This window comes from Vulpes lagopus, chromosome 23 (genome assembly GCF_018345385.1).
Source record: "Vulpes lagopus strain Blue_001 chromosome 23, ASM1834538v1, whole genome shotgun sequence".
Classification (NCBI taxonomy): domain Eukaryota; kingdom Metazoa; phylum Chordata; class Mammalia; order Carnivora; family Canidae; genus Vulpes; species Vulpes lagopus.
The window spans coordinates 26,058,641-26,077,646 of NC_054846.1; the positions used below are offsets into that span (position 1 = coordinate 26,058,641).

At 43.7% G+C, this 19,006-nt stretch overlaps 1 protein-coding gene across 17 annotated transcripts in view; it reads left to right on the forward strand.

The window, feature by feature from the left end:
- The window catches only part of ANKS1B (ankyrin repeat and sterile alpha motif domain containing 1B), a 1,017,748-nt gene that overhangs the window by 950,814 nt on the left and 47,928 nt on the right, over positions 1–19,006 (forward strand). For 10 of the 17 annotated variants that reach the window (XM_041737915.1, XM_041737908.1, XM_041737906.1 and 7 more), the window contains 3 exons: positions 6,673–6,747; positions 12,999–13,127; positions 15,058–15,129. In XM_041737915.1, the coding sequence (XP_041593849.1) occupies positions 6,673–6,747; positions 12,999–13,127; positions 15,058–15,129 (276 nt within the window). The remainder of the gene's footprint in view (positions 1–6,672; positions 6,748–12,998; positions 13,128–15,057; positions 15,130–19,006) is intronic. The other 7 variants (XM_041737914.1, XM_041737919.1, XM_041737913.1 and 4 more) reach the window with 2 other exon arrangements.

Below are 19,006 nucleotides of genomic sequence, written 5' to 3' on the forward strand. Positions count from 1 at the left end.
TGCTGGAAGAAAAGACACAGGGGTGTTCAGGGCATTAATCCACGCCTGAACACAATCTCTTTGCCTCCATCTTTTGACAGATCTCATTTTAGTCTCTGCTCAAGGAGCCGCTGAGTCCACTGGCTGCTGACCGAGCCTCCCTTTGTTAGGGTGCCCTTTCTTCTTTTGCCTTTGAAGCTGTTTTGTTCACTCTTCAAGTTTGTTTTTGTTTTATTTTAGAAGCGCTGTCATCCAAGAAAAGGAATGGACTTCATTATACCTTTAGCTTTCACCCTGAACCTTTCCTCTTTCTTGTCGGATTCTTTCTGGTCCATTTCCGAACATCCTGAAGTGTAAGGGAATCATGACAAATACAGGGGAGAAACTGAGAAAAAGAACATTTTTTTCAGGGCTAGAACAAAGCAGAAAATTTCATCTCTGGTAGAATCTGACCAGAGGGCTCTATTCATACACGTTTCTTTATTAAACTAGCTGCACAGTGTTGTTGGCAGGACTCCTGGAAGGTTTTCAGAGCCTAATTGGTATTAGTAAATGGATGGAGCTATTGTCAGCACGCTCCATTCCAAGACCCGCCATCAGCCTCTGAATCCCAGTTTACTACTGGTCCTGACGGTGGGAAAGGGATTGCGTCTGTAGCAATATGCATTCCATAAACAGTCACTTTGCAACCCATGCCTTGAGCTCTAAAGATGCAGGATCTATCCTGGAATGATGTCAGGGTGCCAGGGAGACAGATTCTTGTGCTCTAAATTTTTTTTAAATGTTCAATTTCTGCTTGAAAGAATAATCCTTTTATAGTGTGGAAAACACAGACTGAAGTCGGCTATAATATGCCAGATGCTCAGGGAAGGCTTCTCTGAGAAGATGATGGTGGAGTAGAACCTGCAGGAAGTGAGGGAGCCCATCACACAGGAGCAGGAGGGAGAATATTTCAGGCAGAAGGGTAGGTAAATGCAGAGGTTTGAAGCAGGAGTGTGCTTTGCTGTCCAGAACCAAGTAAGCAAGAAGAATAGATAGAGAGGAGGGCAGAAAGAGGAGGACAGGGATGGGTGCCAGAGGATGGACATGCTTGCAGGCTATCGTCAGGACTCTGGATCCTCCTGTGAGTGAGTTCAGGGGAGCAGAGTGGCCTGACGCAGCTTTCACCTCAAATAGATCATGGTGGCTATTGAATGGAAAATAAGCATGAAGTGGGCAAGGATGAAAGCAATGAAACCAGTTAGCAAGCTAATGGAATAATCCAAGTGAGAAAAGGTAGTGGCTTGGACCAGGCAGTGATAGGAGTGTGAGAAGACTTAGAAGTAGGTTCAACAGGACCTGCTGCTGGATTGGGTGAGAAATGTGAGCAAGAGGATGGCTCCCACTGGAAGAAGGGGGTTGCCGTTTGCCAAGACAAGAAGGCCTATGGGGAAGATTAAGTAAGCAGGAGCTTGGTTTGGGCATCTAATTTAAGGTAAAGATGCCTGTTAATCATCAAAGTAGAGGTGTCAAGAGGGCAGCTGGGTATCCAAGTGTGGAGCTGGGGAGCGATCCAGACTGGAGATACAAATTTGAGAGTCAGGACTGGGTGAGACCACCTCATGTAGCCAGAGAAGGGAAAGGGATCGAGGACTGACGGCTCCAGGGATCAGAGGATGACCACTCATACAAGCCAGCAAAAGAGGCCAAGAAATGGAAGAGAGCGATCAAGTCTGCCAGAGCTCAATGAAGAATCTGATTTGGCAGAGTGGAGGGTATAGAGAAAGGCAGTTTCTGTAGAATGGGCTCAGGTGAGTACAGGAAAAGGGAACATGGAGGCCACATAGGCACCCCCTGGGGCATTTTGCTGCTTAAAGATGAACAGAAATCGAGTAGGATCTCAAGAAGGATGTTGGGTCAAGGGAAGGAGTCTGTTGTTAGTAGAAGGTGTTACAGCACCATCTGAGAATGTTCCAGTAACAAGGGAGGACATGGATGAGGATGAAGAGAGAATATATATTACAAACTACTGGATTGCTACCAGTTGAGCAGAAGAGGAGTCCACTTTTAGTAAGAAAACCTTGAAGATAGGTAATATGCTTTACACGTTGTCATTAGACTGGAACGCAGATGTGTTGTATTTTCTGAACTGGATTCCTGGCGACCCAGGGTACGACATTGGGGATAAGAATGAGACACATGTTGTAACTTAAGAAAACATTTCCAGGGTCAGGATAGAGGTCCGAAGATAACATGATAACCTTCCCTTCCTCAAAGAAATTAATATTCAATTATTGACTACACCTCAGTTGTAAGACTACTATATCTTTCCCCAATCGCCATTGATTTGGACTGCATGGTAATTCAGTTCAAGTAAACTAAGTCAGCCTGGAAGTAAGCAAATGAAATTTGCAGAGGGATGTTTGACATCCCTTTTGTAGAATTGTCTCCAGGTTCTGTACAAGCCGGCCTTTTACACATTGGCGTGCTAATTACAGACTTTCCTTCTCTCTCCAACAAAGTGAGTAGCCCTTTGTCAGACTTGAGCAGGAAAAATGAGACCTGTTCTAACAGGAAGTCTACAAGGCTGATTTCTGGGACCTTTACCAGAAATGTGTCAGCAGTGACGTCATTGACCGAGATCTTGCACAACAAATCGGACTAACCTCAAATGATAATGAATAGCGGGAATCCATGTTCTTGTAAGAGAAGCTCCAAACACATTCTGTGAGTCCACCGGTTCAGTAAATACATTTGACAGCCTTCTGTATTCTAGGTCCTAGAAGTTTAGCCGTGAAAAAGTTCCCTCTAATGAAGCTTAACGTGAGCTGCAGAACAACCTGACAACATAAGTAGGTCAAGAACTATTATTATTCTTTATTGATGAAGACATTCTGAAGCTTAATTAAACTTAGATTTAAATCACAGCTGTTCTAGGAATTTGGACCCCAGATGAAATCTTATCACCAGTATTTTCTTTCCCAGAACTGTTCAAAACTCAGCACTTTGAGGCAAGTTGTACCGTGAAATATTATCTTCATAAGTATAATGAAATTCCATGGTGGAAACTCTTTTACATTAAAAAAAAAAAAAAACAATTCCAGCACTCGGTCTAATAACCACGTGTCTAGAAGAAGAGCCATTTTATCTTATGAAGATACCAGTTACAGCTAATCCACCCGAAGTAACTGCTCTTTGAGCCTGATACATTATTTACTGCCAACAGAATTACAGTGATGCCTGAAACGTCTCCGCTTCTTCTTCTACAACGTCCACAACTTAAACACCATTAGCTGCCTTTATTTCCAACCCTTTTTTAAAAAATCTGACTTCTTACCATTTGCGCTGAGTCAACTAATTGTTGGAACGTACAGAAGTTTTATTTTGTCTACATTGAGGACATAGCTTACAAATGAAAATAGTTATTAGAACATCTTTAAAATGTACAGAAGCTACACACACTCTCTCCTCCGTGTATGTGATCAGAGGTAGTTTTTTTCTTCGTTGAGAAAAATTTTATATGGATTAAAAAAAAAATAAACTGAGTGATGCATGAGACCCTCGCTTCCCTCCTTAACTCTCTCTGAGAGAGAAGTTGTTGGAAGGTAATATTCGTAGACCAGGGTGTTAGTGGGAAATTTCCTGTAGACGTTAAGTCCCGAACATTCTCCAGAGAAAGCTGTCGTTAATGCAGCCAGCTACCCCGCTGAGGCCTGAGCCAGGGGTGGTGACCCCAGCCAGGGTGAACCTGTCCCTGTGCAAGTGGAAGGCTGGTGTGGGAGAAGGGTGGGGAGCTGTGGGAGCCACTGAGGAGAGCGCTGGAGGGAAGGGGGAGGTGTCCCATGCCATCTAGCCCTGAGGAGAAGAGCTCTGAGAGGAAGGCTCAGCCAGGGCTGAGGGAGCCCAGCAGAAGGGAAACTGGCACCCCCTGCCACAGGCGGACTTGTGATGGGCAGATGGCCCGGCCTGAGCTGGAGAGGAGAGGGCTGGAGGGACGTGGCCAGGCCGCAGGAGGAGGCCTGGCGGTCCCCCTCCCCGTGTGTGCCATCCAAGGCGTGGGTGGGCATGGGCTCTAGGAGGCCTGAGGAGAGGTGGGAGGAAGTCAAGCCGGAGATGTGTTTCTCACACAGCAAGTGTGTGCTGGGGGCCTATCCCCTAGCCCCCCAGGAATCCCACCGGATACACAGTCGAGCCCGTGTGCAGCAGGTGGTGGCACCTGCTACAAGAGGACACGGAAGGCCATGCTAGTGTCACCCTGAGAGGCCACGCAGGCCACCCATGGATCCAGCCACAGCCCGAGAAGCAGAGGCCCCATCCTTGCCCAGGCAGACCTCCTCCGCAACAGAGAGCGGGACGGAGGGAGGGCTGGGGGGCGTCCAAGACTCACCAGCCCACCCCCCAACTCCTAGCTGGAGAACCAAGGAGAGGGGGACAAGGTACAAATCCGGCCTCTTGTAACCACCAGGGGGCTTTTTAAGCATCGAGCCAGGCCTGGATACTGGGGTTCTGTACCAAATGTGGATTCTTAGTGACCCCAAGTGACCAGGAATTTCTGAGGCCTGTGCAGAATGTCAAGTGGCCTGGTGCCCACCAGGGACTGGAGGCCAGGCTGGCCCCTTTGGGAGTAACGATCACAAAACAGTAAAGCTCTCAGGGGTCTAAACCCCGATGGAGTAGAGACTGTTCCTCGCAGAACCGGTTCCATATAAGTGCAGATGCCCCTTGCCCGTTTGCCTGCTTTGCCTTTTCAGGGTCAGTACCGCGCTGGCCCCCCTTCCTGGCCATCCTGGTGAGCTGACCTGCTGTGACCCTCCCCTGTGTCACCTGAGCGACCCACTTATCCTTTTTGACACTCAGAGTCGTTATCTGTCGGACGACAAGCAGTTCCTGGCTGACTTCTATCGTTTAGAGTCTGCGAAAGCTGGGGCTGCCCCGCCCTGGACGGGACGCCAGTTACCTAACAGTGTGTCCTTAGTCGGTTAGGTGGCTCCTGATCTCGGCTCAGGTCACAGCTCAGGGTTGGGGGACAGAGCCCCTCTGCAGGCTCAGCAGGGAGGCTGCCTGGGGTTTTCTCTCCCTCTCCCTGCACCCCTATTCCTGCTCTCTCTCTCCCAAATAAAAATAAATATTTTTAAAAACCAGTTCTGTGAAAGTCGTGAACGAATTAGCTCAGAAGTGTGGCTGAGAGCCCTGAAAGGTGACCCATCCCCGCCACATGCCAGCTTGCACCCATGAAGCTGGTCATCCCCCCAAGGCCCGGAGTTAGCCTGTTGAAATCAGAAGCAGCTACTGCAGGTGAGGCCGCAGGTGTGATGGGCAGAGGGCTCCGCCGGAGAGTCTAGGTCTGAAGGGTGGGACGAGAGCAGATCGCTGTGGGGCTGTGGGGAAGCTACCACCAAGTGCAGGGAGGGACGCAGAGGGAGGGAGGCAGGGGTCTCCTGTGCTCGGCCCCCCAGGGATCTGACACCCTGGACGGGACGCCAGTTACCTAACAGTGTGTCCTCCACAGGCCACCCCGGTGACAACGGGAGGGATGGGGGGCAGGGGGGCTGGGATGCCGCCGCACCTGGGTGGAGAGGTGGCATCGTTCCGGGAGGGAGGCGGGAGGGAAACCGGTGAGCCGGGGTGCGTTTCCCCCCGCAATCCACTCGCTGACGCGATCGCTTCTCGGCTGCGTGGTGCGTCCGCTCCTTTTCCCCCACACGTCCTGGGTCGGCCGGCTCGTGATCTGGGGTGATCTCGGTGCTCCCCGAGTACCGTCAGCCCTGCTGCTGCCCTTTCCTGTGATTCCGTTTCACCATGTCTTCAGAGTGATGGAATTCGGGAGAAGACCCCCATAAAGAGAGCAAGCCAGGAGCGTCTTGGGTTGGTTGAGTGGCTCCTGCTGTCACTGCGGCGGGGGGCGGGGGGCACCTGGTACCTGGTGCAAAGCAGACCTTACTGCCTTTTCATGACTGTCCTTTGCTAGCTTGGCAGTGGCGTGGTGCAAACTCCAGGTTTCGGAGCGGCCTTGTGAGGGGCTCCCCAGTGCTGCTCCCCAAAGTGTCTGCTCACTTAACAGATCTGGTGTCCCCCCTTGCCATCGCTGACCGGCGGCCCGATGCCTCCCCCTTGCCAGGAACAGCTTTGCCCGGGAGAGCCCTGGGCCGACAAGGAGCCTCTAGGGCCATTGGCAACGACGACCAAGTCGGGAAAGGCGTTTTATCGCACTCTTGCTTTTTGTCGTGGAGGACAAGAAGACAGAAATACTCTTCACTAAAGGCTTTTTCCAGCATCTCTCTTGAACTCCATGCAAATGCTTACCCTCTGAAATGAACGATGTGAAAAAGGAAGGTGTTTCCACAGTCTCTGGCAAATGTAAAACAGTCTGCTTTTTTCCAAGATGTGAATTTATAGGTAATCTCCCTTGATATGAAACTAATGCATAAATGGTCTTCCCTGCCTCCCCGGCCCAGCCAACCCAAAATCTTTAAGCAAAAGAATGAGTTGGAAGCCAGTTATTAAACCTGGGCATCCTAAAACATTTTTTTGAGTGTGTGTACATGTGCGTGTATGCGCGTGCGCGCACTTTGTGTGTGTGTGTGTGTGTGTGTGTGTATAAGAAATGTGATTCTTTGCTTTTTATTATTTTCCTCCTTCCCTTCCTTGATGCTACCTTGGTAGCTGCCATGTTCTAAATATTGACAAGATGAGATAGTTTTCTGTTTATATCAGCAGTCGTCCGTCTGTGAGATATGGACGAATCAGAACGCTGGATTTCCTTTCTCAGCCATCCATCAGGTTCATAATGTAAGGTCACAAACAGTTATTTTTCTTTCCTGAACTTGCGCTATGTGATGTGTTGCAAAATGTTGTCGAACAGCTACAGGGACTGTGTCCCGGCAATGCAGAAAACGTGTGATGTCTGATGGCTTCAGAGATCCTGTCGATTATGCTCCATTCGCTGTGCCTTGTGACTAGTTGACGTGCAAACATTGTCCGAAAACAAGAAACATACCTGGTCTTGGAGTCCACAGTTAAAAATCTGTCCCGTGTGAGTTTTGGCTTTCATCCCAGGTGTCCATGTTAAACTTGCTTTCACAGGAAGAAGGAAAAGGGTAAATTGATATATATATACACACATGTATATATCAGCATCCTTCCCATCTGTACCTCCCCGTGTCCGTGGGCTCTTCAACCCATTGTGTCTAAATAAGTTCCCAGAGGTTCATTCATGTGCTTCCCTCCTGAGACACAGCTGGGTCTGCATGATATTCCGTAGACGTTTTATGCCAGGGCAGGAGCAGAAGAGCCGGGAGAGGTGCTGTTACGGCTACCAAGTGGTTCTCAGCCTTTTCCCATTTGACAGGCCTGAATCGGTCCTTGGAATGCGTGTGGCATTGTGACCCATTTTGCTCTGAACTGCTTATTAATAGTCAAATATTCACCGTTTACCTTACCTCTGCATTTTTAAAAATAATTTTTCTTTGGAAAGTAGACACTTTAATGTTTGGTCTTCCCTGTTTTGTATTTTAAAATTACAATCCTACTTTCATTATCCTGTTAAATTTGTCCCATTGTATAGCCTGCTATCGGAGAAGTTGAGACATTTGGTTGAGAATCACTGAGCAGAGCTCTGGGGGTGGCATGCGAGGGGCCTCCTGGGGGAGGGGGGTGCCACATGGGCACAGCCCTCCTGTGCATGGGACTTCTGGCTCTTGGGGTCTCTCCATTGCCTGGTACCGATGCTCCCATAACCCAGCAGTCCCTCCCGACCCCATAAGTGCTGACCCGTGCTCTCCCACGTTCAGAAGTGGCCATCTCTGCTCTTTATCGTGAAAAGGAACAAATTTAGCATGACCAGCTTCATTGGACCAAACTGGCACACTTTATTCTTGAAGATTTTTAAAAGACCTGCTTCCGCGTGAGTGTGAATGTTTGTGGGAGGCCTCTCCTTACATTCATGTCCAAATTCATGTCTATGTACTCATAAGCGTAGAGCTCGAGGGAGCATTCTTCAGAGCCTTAGAGTTTACAGAAAATAAATATAATCACATACATCCTAGAGATGTTTGGGTAGCTCATCTCTGATCGACATTGCTCAGAATTCCGGAAAGTGAAACCTTAACATAACAGTCATCATCTAAAGTCATTTTTGCTTTTCATGAAGTGCTCTGAAGAAATAGAGAATAATGTTTGTTAATATTCAGATCTAAATTTATAAGAGGTAGGTGGAAACAGTCCCTAATAAAAAGATTTAAAAGCTGAATTTTTTTTAAAAAATCAATTAAGTCCTAATTTTAAATAATATTAAAAAGAATTAATACAAGGCTTGGAAAATACCATACCTTACCTGTTCACATTAAGAAGCTAAGTCATCATCCTGGCTTTTAATTATTTCCTGCACCCTTGGGAAATTTTTTTCTCAAGAAGAAAATAATGATATGGGCGATGTACCCTTCATATGCACGGAGCATATGGAATATGTAGTATCTTCAGTTTCCATGTTCAGGGGAGAGAACCCTGCAATTCGACAGTTTCCCGCTTTCCTTATGTATCTGCTGCACGTGAACTTAAAAGCCATGCATCTTTGGCACTTCTGAAAATGAAGCAAAGTTTAAAAGCCGCATTTTAGCCTCTGCCATCCAATAAAAAAAAAAAAAAACGATCTGTAGACTTCCGTGAATTTTCTCCCATGTTATAACTACATTCGGTTAGTGGTTTTATACTTTTCCACTGGTGGCATAAAAGATATTTGATTTAATTACACCGTATTAAGTATAGATCACCTGTAAGCCTTCATGCTCAGCTGGATGGTGCCTGCCTCGCTGGCAGTTGGTAAACACCCATTCAACACAATCCATTTTCCATTTAAAGCTCTAATCTCAAATTTTGTTTTTTTCTTTACATTCAAAGTTTAGTTTTTGAGCTTGAAAGGATACTTAAGGATGTACGTTTTCCTTCGTTTCATTGATAATATCCTAAAAGAAATGTATACATACATATAGACAAACTAAGTAAATGAGGTTTAAAGCCATGACCAAATTCTTGGAATATTAAAATCAGAACATAAAGGAAAGGTTTAAGTAGTTTAAGCTCTAAAAAAGTATCCTGAAGCCATTTAGTAAGAGTACACTGAACCATTTAAATTTCTCTTCTGTAATTAGTTAAGCCTTTTAGGGAGTACTGCCAGTCAGTAATAGTTTAAAATAGAATTTTTGCCCCAACCTTTTTCTATTTTGTTACTTATTCTATTTAAATGTAATCGCATCATTGTTACCTGTGTTTAGATCTACTGTCCATTAAGAATAAGGTCTGATCATATTCTTTAAGGCAAAAGACTCTTGGTCTGTTTAATTTTTTTTCATATTTAAACAAATTTTTAACTGGGAAATCATTAAATTAATTGTGTCAACTTACCTGAGGAAATACAGGTACCATCTCAATAGGAGTATAGTATTTTACAAGACCTAGCAACGGGCCTTACAGTTTGGAATTATTTCTTGGCTAAGGTAGAAACCGTAATTTGCCTTTGAGCTACTTTTGCTCGTCCTTATGGGGAACTGCCCTCCCCAGCTCCTCCTCAGCCCGGCCTCCAGGATGGGGGAGCCCTAAGAAACCTTTGTTGTCTGAACTCTTGTGTTTACTGTCAGCTGACACTCTAGCTGCCCGAAGGCCCAGGCCACACCTGCCGTTGGCAGTACGTCTATCTATTCTCCTAAAATTGACTCCAGAGAGAAGACTCAACACTGATTGAGTCTTATAGATATTCTTTAGTCTAAAGTTAAACACAATAAGTCGATGGCTCTCCAGGAAGAAAATAAATTTATTTTTTTATAACTTCAATCTTAACAACACTTATCCCTCCTTTGAAAACAAATGTCTGGAAATAGCCCTAACTATGACAAGACTCCTTTCCTATTTCCAGAAAGATAGATTCAGTCCCTGTATAGAGAACTGAAAGATGTATGGGCTGGAGCAATGTTCCAAGGCCACAAAGAAAATAGAGTAAGGATTGCATTTCTCTTCCCTGTGATTTCCTCCCCCTCCCCCATCGCACATAGGGGAAGCCCTGTCAGGTCACCCCAAATTCAAAGCAGGTGGCTTGTGATTTCTGGACAAAGTGGAGTCATAGAAGAGCAGATGATGGCGCTGCCTAAACAGAGTTAAATAGATGTGCCACGAGTTTCTGCAAGTGGTTTTCAAATAAGAGGTCGGGATGATTTCCAGACTGAGGTGGTTTGTGCTGGGGCTTGTTCCCAGAATGGCTGCTGCGACTTCTGTGGATGATGTAAATATTTGGATCAGCATTTGGCTGTAGCTCTGCTTTAAATGTGTGGAACTCACGTTGAAGTTTAATTATAAAAGTGCCTGAGTTAATTCGACCATTAGAGAATGAGTTTGCCTATGATCTGCATGCTTAATGTACTAACACCTGAAATGTCCCCACAACCCAGCTTCATCCCCCCCCATCCCCATCCCCAGCCCGATGCCCAGCCTTGGCCCCGCAACCCCATGGTACCCCCAGCTCCTGCCATGTCCATCCAGGCTGTTGTGAGAACTGCCTGCCAAGCTCGGCCAAGGTACGCCCCAGCTAAGACGGGGCCGACAGGATGACCTGACGCTCAGTTTCCGTCGTCACCTCACAAACACTGGCTTGAAATATCTTTTAACATCAACCAGCTCCTCCTTTTGTATCATCCCACGGAGTTGCGTGCAAACTTCTGTTGTTTTGTTAACAGTGTTACCCGTGATTTAAATGTACAACACCTGTTTGCTGTGTTGTTGTTGCTTTATCGAGGGAGGGGAAGAAGGTGAAGGGGGCGGACTAGAGGATTTGCTGGATTGGGGGAGAGCTTTTAATTAAGAGCTCATAGCTGCATGTTTCCAGAGTTTTAACTGTAGGTTTTATCACTTAAAGGTCATTACATTCAGCTTCAAAATAATATCGAAACCCACAATTCCTACATTTTCAATTTTATGCTAGTATTTTTTTAAGAGCAAATCACAGCCAGCTGACTTGAAGACAGAGAGCATACAGGCCAGATGTTTGAAAGAGAAGGAAAAGCTCATAATGGGCAGCCACAGGAAAACTTTCTCCTAAAACTGATTGCACCCAGTCATGGCTTTTACATAATAAAAGTTTATATAAATATGAAGAGAAAACTCAAGAATGAGTCAGGGACGGATCAGAAGACAGACAGAAATGCTAAAGTAATTATTCCAGGTAAAGTCTTAGCCAATATCAACAGACACCAGATGGGAGAACCAAGCCATAGGCGAGTAAATTAGCAACCAGAACAAAACTAACAATGGCTTAGACTAGAGAGTGAGAGAGGAGCTCCAGGGGATCTGATAGGTCACCATCCTCCAGTGAGCTCGCGAGACACTAACTGCTCTTCCCGAGGCAGGGAGTGACCCACCTCAAGGAGAAGAGATTCAGGTTCTCTGCCTCAGCGAAAAGGCCTGCGTCTTCCTGAGTGGCTCTAGAATTTTCTTCTAGTGTTTCAAAGACAGAAACTTCAGAGAGCAAAGCCCATGCCTAACACTTCCCAGCCTTAGTGGCCACCTCATGTGCCACCTAACATCAGTCCAGGCTACACAGAGAAACTTGAATGCCAGTCCTCTTCCCCAAAACACGCATCCTATTTAAGCTGTTCCTGGAAACTTGCAGTTTTTAACCTGCTGGAGTTTCTGATCCTTTCAAAGAATTTAATGAAAGCTGTAGACTTTTTTTTTTTCCTCCCCCAAAACTTCCACCTTTACATCCTAAATTTTGGATTCCTATCCTGGATTCCTTGAAAATCCTCCTTAAGAAACCCTACAGTATCAACCCATTTGCTAATACTTCTATGGAATTTGGTCTCTCACTGAGGTTTTACTTGGTCTGGTTGCTCATGAGACCTATTTGTATGCTTCCAACTCTTGAGGAAGGTAATTCCTTCATTCTACAAGAGCAACCGAATCCAGGTTAAAAGAGAGTGGCTTTGGAAATCTGCCTGTTGTCTAATTTTGGTTAGTGTCCATTAGAGAACAAAGAACTGAATTTCAAGAAATTAGAATCCTTACCAGAGAAAAGAATGAGAAATCACCTGCATCTGATACCTAAATCAGACTAGAACCCAGAAAGACCTGCCAACACAGGACGTTGACTTTATGGTGCTCACACTAAGCAATTATAGTGATAAAACTAGTCATGGCTAACCTCATGGAAAATGATAGATGGGACAAATGATGTCCCTCTGTCTTAGGTCTGTCTTAGTGGGCGTATGCATCATATGATATTCCATCCCATGGGCATGTGCATGTGTTTGTGGATTAAGATCCCCAAGTACATGCATATGCACATAGGATCAAGCTTGGTATTTAAATGTTTATTATTCATTTGTGCTTTAGGTTTTCTGAGAGAGGTAGCTGAATACATCCAAGACCATCACAGTGGCATTTTATCAATCCACATTAATTCAGTTGAGGGAAACTAGTCCTCCATTCGTAAATTTTTCATCTAAAATTTTGTGTAGGAAAAAAAAGAAAGAACAAAAGAAAATTTTGTTTAGAATCACACTTAAACTACCTTTTCTCCTGAGGTATAAAATCATCCCAAGTACCTGGTACATGTCATATTTGGAAATGGAAATTCATGGAACTGTGTATTCTGAATGTACAAGCAATTCAAACTTTAAAAAAGTTCAAACCATCAAAGCTTTAAAAACAGAAAAGTCTTCCCAAGATAGTATGTTGTTTTCTGTTGTACCAGAAAATTATGAATCAGTACACCATTTATGAATGTCTCCACATTTTACTGTAAAATCCCTTAGCTTAGGGCATCCTTCTAAAAGTTCATCAACTTCTCTCACACCTCAAAAATTAACCCAGCTTTGTGAAATGTGATGCTACTGTCCGTAAAATCAGAATAAGCAGTCGAGGTATTTACCTACATATAACACACCCCAACACATTTGCACACGGCAGCGCACACGTGTGAGATATACTCAGGCTAGCCATAGGGAAGGAACTTGGCCAATGGCTCATGTTACCTCTAGAATAAATGTGATTTTCAGACAGGAGACTGGGGAGAGCCTTCCATTACCTTGCGACCTCCAAACGAAGCCACAGCCTCAACTCCAGTCCAGTACTGGCAACACCACCCAGAGAAGCTCATCTTCCAATCGTGTGATTACAAAGCTTTTGTAAGTTACTATAAATTTAGTATTTGGGTGCCAGTGGGGGTAGCGGATGCACTTATGGCTTGTTCACGTTCATAGTGAAGATAGACCCAACTGTCCATCACTGAAGATCCCAAAGAGTTCTCCCCTTCTCTATTTCTTAGAGTAGCCTTTTCGATACAGAGAAAGTCCAAGTAAATAAACCTTCGTGATCCCTTTTAATCTTGTGAGGTTTAAGGTCTGTTTTGCCTTCTTCTTAGACGGTCATGTATTTCAAAATGAAATGTGATAAAGCCCAATCTTGGAAATGAATGGAAACATAAGACATATAGACATCAACACTCACTCACCAATGGTCTCAAATCATTGGCGTCTACCACCAGGGTTTTTTTTTTTTTCTTCCATTAGGATCATACTCCTGGGTACTTTTTTTTTCTAATAGGAGAGAATTAGGCTTCGCTGAGAATTGCGGGTAATATGAACAGGTAAATGTTGAAAAAAAAAATGCCATAGGTTTGGGGACAGGTGTTGTCATGACTATAGCAGTAAAAGTAAAATCAGCTCTTTGAAAAAAAGAAATGTTTCAATCAGGACAAACTTCCCCAGTAACTGAAAAGACAAGGATTTCTCCGAGATCATTTTCCTTTATTTAATGAAGATGTGGGCATTCTGATGGTCATAGAGCAATTTCAGCCTTTTTTTTTTTCCCTGTTATCTATACCACTTTTACTGTCTACTTACCGTGAAGCATTGGATTTATTTCGGCAGTAATCCCAAAACTGGGATTGAAATGCAGTCTTTCTTGAAGGCCCTTTAACCACGCCCTCAGCTCCTGGGCCTTTCGGAGCACACCCCGCTTCACCTGGGCCCTTCCTCTGCATGTACGCCTGATTCCCAGCTGTGGTTTTGCAGCGTGCCTGGGTTCCTTACGTCATGTCGAGAAAATTTTTTTTAATTCACTTTTTAAAAAAAGACACATAGAGCACTTTCTTTCTCTCTTCCCCCCCCCACCCCCACCCCACTCCCACCCTCTCTCTCTCTCTCTCCTTTTGGAAGGAGATTAGGGTGGGGAAAAATGACAAAAGAAAGGGACCCTATTAAAGCTTCAAAAAGTTGAAGAGGAGTCAACTGATGGAAAGACAAAACAGACATTTTGCTACAAACTCTTTGCCCCCCCCACACACACACACCCAGCACAGCTTGGAGTGTGAGTGGTGTTCTGTACCAAAGCAGTTTTGGATCTGATCATTTATCAGCAGAGTGATTGGTAATTCCTGGGAGACTTTCTCATTTCTCTCTTACCACCTGTCTCCTATCCAGCCCCCCAGTGTAGGTCTCCACCAGGAACTGGGCTCTTTCCGTTCTGCAACAACCGAGATGCCATTCTCGTCTCCCTGCAGGTTCCCAATTCATGCCCGCCCCATCCTCAGGTGGATCCACCACTGGGCGCACAGCTGTGAATGAAAAGACCCCAAACTGTACCTCCGTCTGAGAAGGGGCCTAACGCTAATTACCTAGGCAGCCAACTCAGCCCAAATGGAGTGCATGTCGCTTAGCTTCTCAGCTGTCTCATACAACCCTGTAATTACGTAGAGAGTAGCGTGATTTATTTTTGCAGACATTGCTGCCTCAAAAAAAAAAAAAAAGAAAGGCAAAACGTTTTTAGATGCCCCCATTTTGCAGTTAAATATGATTTGAAAGATGGCATCTTTAGAAAATGCTGCAGTTTTATTATAAAGAGCAATTTAGAGCTCTCAGAACTGTAGTTAATTCTACAGCATTCTCTCTCTAAAAGCATTTATTTGTTAGGATTAGTTACTGTTAGTTCTTTAAAGTTATTCAACGACTTTCAGCCAGGAAACTCAGCCGGTAGGACTTCCACACTTTGGTTTTAAATCGCAACTCATATTTATACTCTCTTTTTCATAAATCATTGAATTGCTTTGTATTTTAGTATTTAGGTTCTATGCTGATAAAAGAGCTCAGAGGGACAGAATCAACCCAAGATGCCTGTGCAAAAATGCGGGTAAGTTTGCCAAACAATTTTATTTCTAGTCGCTGAAATACTAAATACCGGGTATGGTTACAAATTGCCACTTTTCAAATGACTATTTTCTTCATCTGCTGGTCCGCTGAATCACATTGCTGTTACATAAAAAGGTGTTTAGGCTTTGTTCGTGTTTATGCTTGAGCTTATCTCACTGTGGCATGAGTTGATGTCTGTCTGACATATTTATGTATTTATGCCAAGTTGCATATTTAAAGATTTAAAGTTAATTGTATGTACGTTGGTCATTCTTCAGATTCAGAGAACAAAGGTCTTTAGTGAACTGCATGAAAACGCTTTAAACACCTACCTGCCAGTCTGAGGCTATTTACTACTGTAAAGACCATCAGTTAACTAAAAAATTATCAATTGCTCAAGTATTGAGAGCATATTATATAAAGCTAACATTCTCTATGAGGTCTCTCAATTCTGGGTTTTTGTTTTTGTTTTTTAGTAGAAGAAAAAAAGTTCCACTCTGAGTAAATCATGTAAGGGCAATGTTGACAAAATGGCAGTTGTCAATGTCTGTGATGAGTGGCTGCTGGATGCTTATGCATCCTACTCACACTACACATCCACGGTAGCTCATGTGTGTGTCCCTTGTCCTTGCTTCCTCTGTAGCAGGTGTATAGAGGTTATAATGACACCTGACTGACTGTACAGATTAAGAACTATAGACTCATCCCATATAGCAACTAACTAGAGTCAAGATTTAAGATTGTTAGCAAGTGAACTCTAACTCTTATTTATGGCCAGTTACACATTTTCATTTATTTTACATGAGCAGCATCAGGGAGGGAGGGTGGAGGAAATATTTAAAAGCATATAATTAAACTAAAACAGCTAGGAAGGCAAATATGTCATATCGATGGCTCGTGGAAAGCTAGTATATGTGAATCTTCATGAAATCGAGACCTCAGTACATGATCGCTGATTTAATATTCGGATCAGTTCCATAGCAGGATTGAAACTAGTTGTCTCTCTGACATAGAGTCATACTTCTTTTGTCCATGCCAATGACTCGTTATCCCAAGTACTGTATTTGGATGAAGAAAGCTTTGAGAGGTGTCAGGAACTCTCTGTTCTGGCTTTGTGGCTGCTTCCATTGCCTTGGAGATCACTCTTAGTCATCCTAATAATAACCATGGATATTTACTGACTAGTTGATATGTGCCAGTCTCCTGTGCTGAGCTGAATGCTTTGCAGCTCTATCCCACGTAATCCTACCTCAAACCTAGAGATTAGTATAGCCCCATCTCTGTTTTACATTTGAAGAGACAGAGGCTCAGAGAGGTTAAATAACTTTCCCAAGGTCATGTAGTGAAGAACTTGCCAAGGTGGGACTGGAACGCAGGTCTTCCTGACTCCAGAGACCAAGCATTTAACTACTATGCTCCCCCTGCTTCTCCTGGGATATGAGGACATTGGACTAGACACCCATTAGGGGTCCTCGTTCGTGATTTTGTAATACCAGGAATCTTGTATTCTGAATGTATATCTGATCTAAATTATGTCACCAATGAACAATAAGAAAATGGGAACATCTTTCAGTCGTCAAGCCTCATGATAATTTTAGAGCTATTTATGAACATATCTAAGAAATTAATTTGGCATCTTGATTTAATACTATTAACTCAGTTATCTGAGTCCAGCTACTTGAATGCTATAATCAGCATAAATAGCGCATAGAGTACAGAGCACCATTTAAAACCAGATTTGTGATTTGAATTCCAGTCAATTTCTTGAAATTAAGTGGATCTGAAATTCCATTCTGATAACAACAGGAAAGCAATTTTAATAGTGTCGGTAGAAAATAATTTAGTTAAACACTTGTCTTTTGCTTAAAATGAAAGAGAAAAGGCTGTTTAGAAGCCATTCTCCTGTTCTTTCGGGGCCATTTTTCTGGTTTGCTGCCCTTGGTGTTTATTTGGGGTCGTTTACATGAAAATTGGAATTTTATTGATTCTTAGAATATCACAAACTCTTATTTCCCATCTTGATTAAATAAATATCAGTCTTTGGTTCAGTAGCTCAAGTTGCACTCACTGGATTCACTAGAGCTTTTCAGAACTAGAAGTGCAAGCGTGCTCTGTTGTCTGGGACTCTCGTGTTGTGAATTAGAACTCTCACCAGCTAAAACGGTGTGGCTCTCAACTTGCAGCTAATTTTCAGTTCAAACCTCAAGCTGCTGTTTTCTCTGCTGTCAACATGGTAGGTAACATTGCAGCCAAAAGTCTCAGAATAATCAAGCCTACCCTGGGGAAAATACTTTAGGACACAGGTGATCTTAAAAGTTGAAATATAGTTAATATCAATTAGACCAAAGTACCATAGATTAAAACTTGACCTGGTTTACTCTTTTCATGGGGAAGAAAAAAAAAAAAAGACCTTTTCAATTCAATGGTATGCATTTTAGCTGAAATTAAATTTTCTTTCCCAATAAGAAGTAAATCAGTATGGTGCTTCATTCTGAGAAGTATCTCTTCAATGTACTCTGTTCACAAAGAGGACTAAGATCTGGCCCCTTGCTCCCACTGAGGTCACAGTTCAGTAGAGGAGTCCAACGTGTTAACATTTTAATTCCCCCAGAGTAGGAGAAGTATCGCTGGAGAGGAGTCTTTATGTTTCCACCCACCTTCAGGATCATGTCCTCCGCAGGCATGGTCTCCTAAAATCTGTTTATTAGTACTGATGATGGTTAATACTTGAGAGCTGTCTGCCAGGCCTTGCCCATGTGATTATGTGCATTAATTCATTTAATCATGAGGTAAGTATTGCTATTGTCCCCACTTTACATATGGGGGAATAAAGACCAACAAAAGTTAAGCAGCTTACCCAAGGTCATCCTGCCAGCAAGTGTACAACCAGCATGTGAACCAGAGTGATCTACCTTTACCACCAGACTCCAAATCCTAGGCTTTCCTCCCCCCTCTGCTGAGCCAGGGGACCATTTGTTGTCCTGAGTTTTAAAATAGCTGAAAATAGGGATCATCTGTGTTGAGAAAGAGCTTTAAGAACCTTCAAATACTCTGTAAAATTAGCTAAATTAAGCCATGTAGGTACAGACATATGTAGTAATTTGGGGTACACATTCCAACCTGTTAACCTAAATAAAAATTTCAGGAGTGTTTTTATTGCATCCTAAGCAACTATAAACTATATTTTTTTCCTCCACAAGACTTAAACAATGTGCCTTGTTTGCCCCAGCACAAACCAAACACAGACTTACCTCTTCAGAAACATCTGGAGTGTTTGGTAGTCACAATCGGTTATTTCTAAGTTTATCTAAACCTATTTTTATTCATCTCTAAGGTCCCCTCCAGTTCTGAAGCAAAGATAATTCCACACTGATGTCCTGGTCTTTAGTTAGACTCCTATTATTTCAATCAAAAAACAGGCCGAAAGCTGGCCTGGTGTGTGCGACGACGGTAACCCACATCATGGTACGATATGGAATCACTGCTGTCCCTGTTCAGGTTAGCTAGCAACCACTGACCTTTTCACTGTCTCTGCAGTTTTGCCTTTTTCCAGAATTTGTATAGTTGGAATTATACAGAATGTACCCTTTCGAGACTGGCCTCCTTCATTTAGCTGAATGCTTTTAAGCTTCCTCCTGACATGTCTTTTGTGGCTTGACAGCTCTTCCTGTTGCTGGGTAATTTCCCGTGTATGGATGTACCACAGTTTGTTTATCCATTTCCCCATTGAAGGCAACCTCAGTTGCCTCCAGATTTGGCAGTTCTGAAGAGAGGTTCTATAGACACTTGTATGCAGATTTTCGTTTTAGGATTATTTTCTCCTGGATCCAAACCCTCTTGAAATTGTCTTCTCAATTGTGTTTGGTGAAGAAGAATCA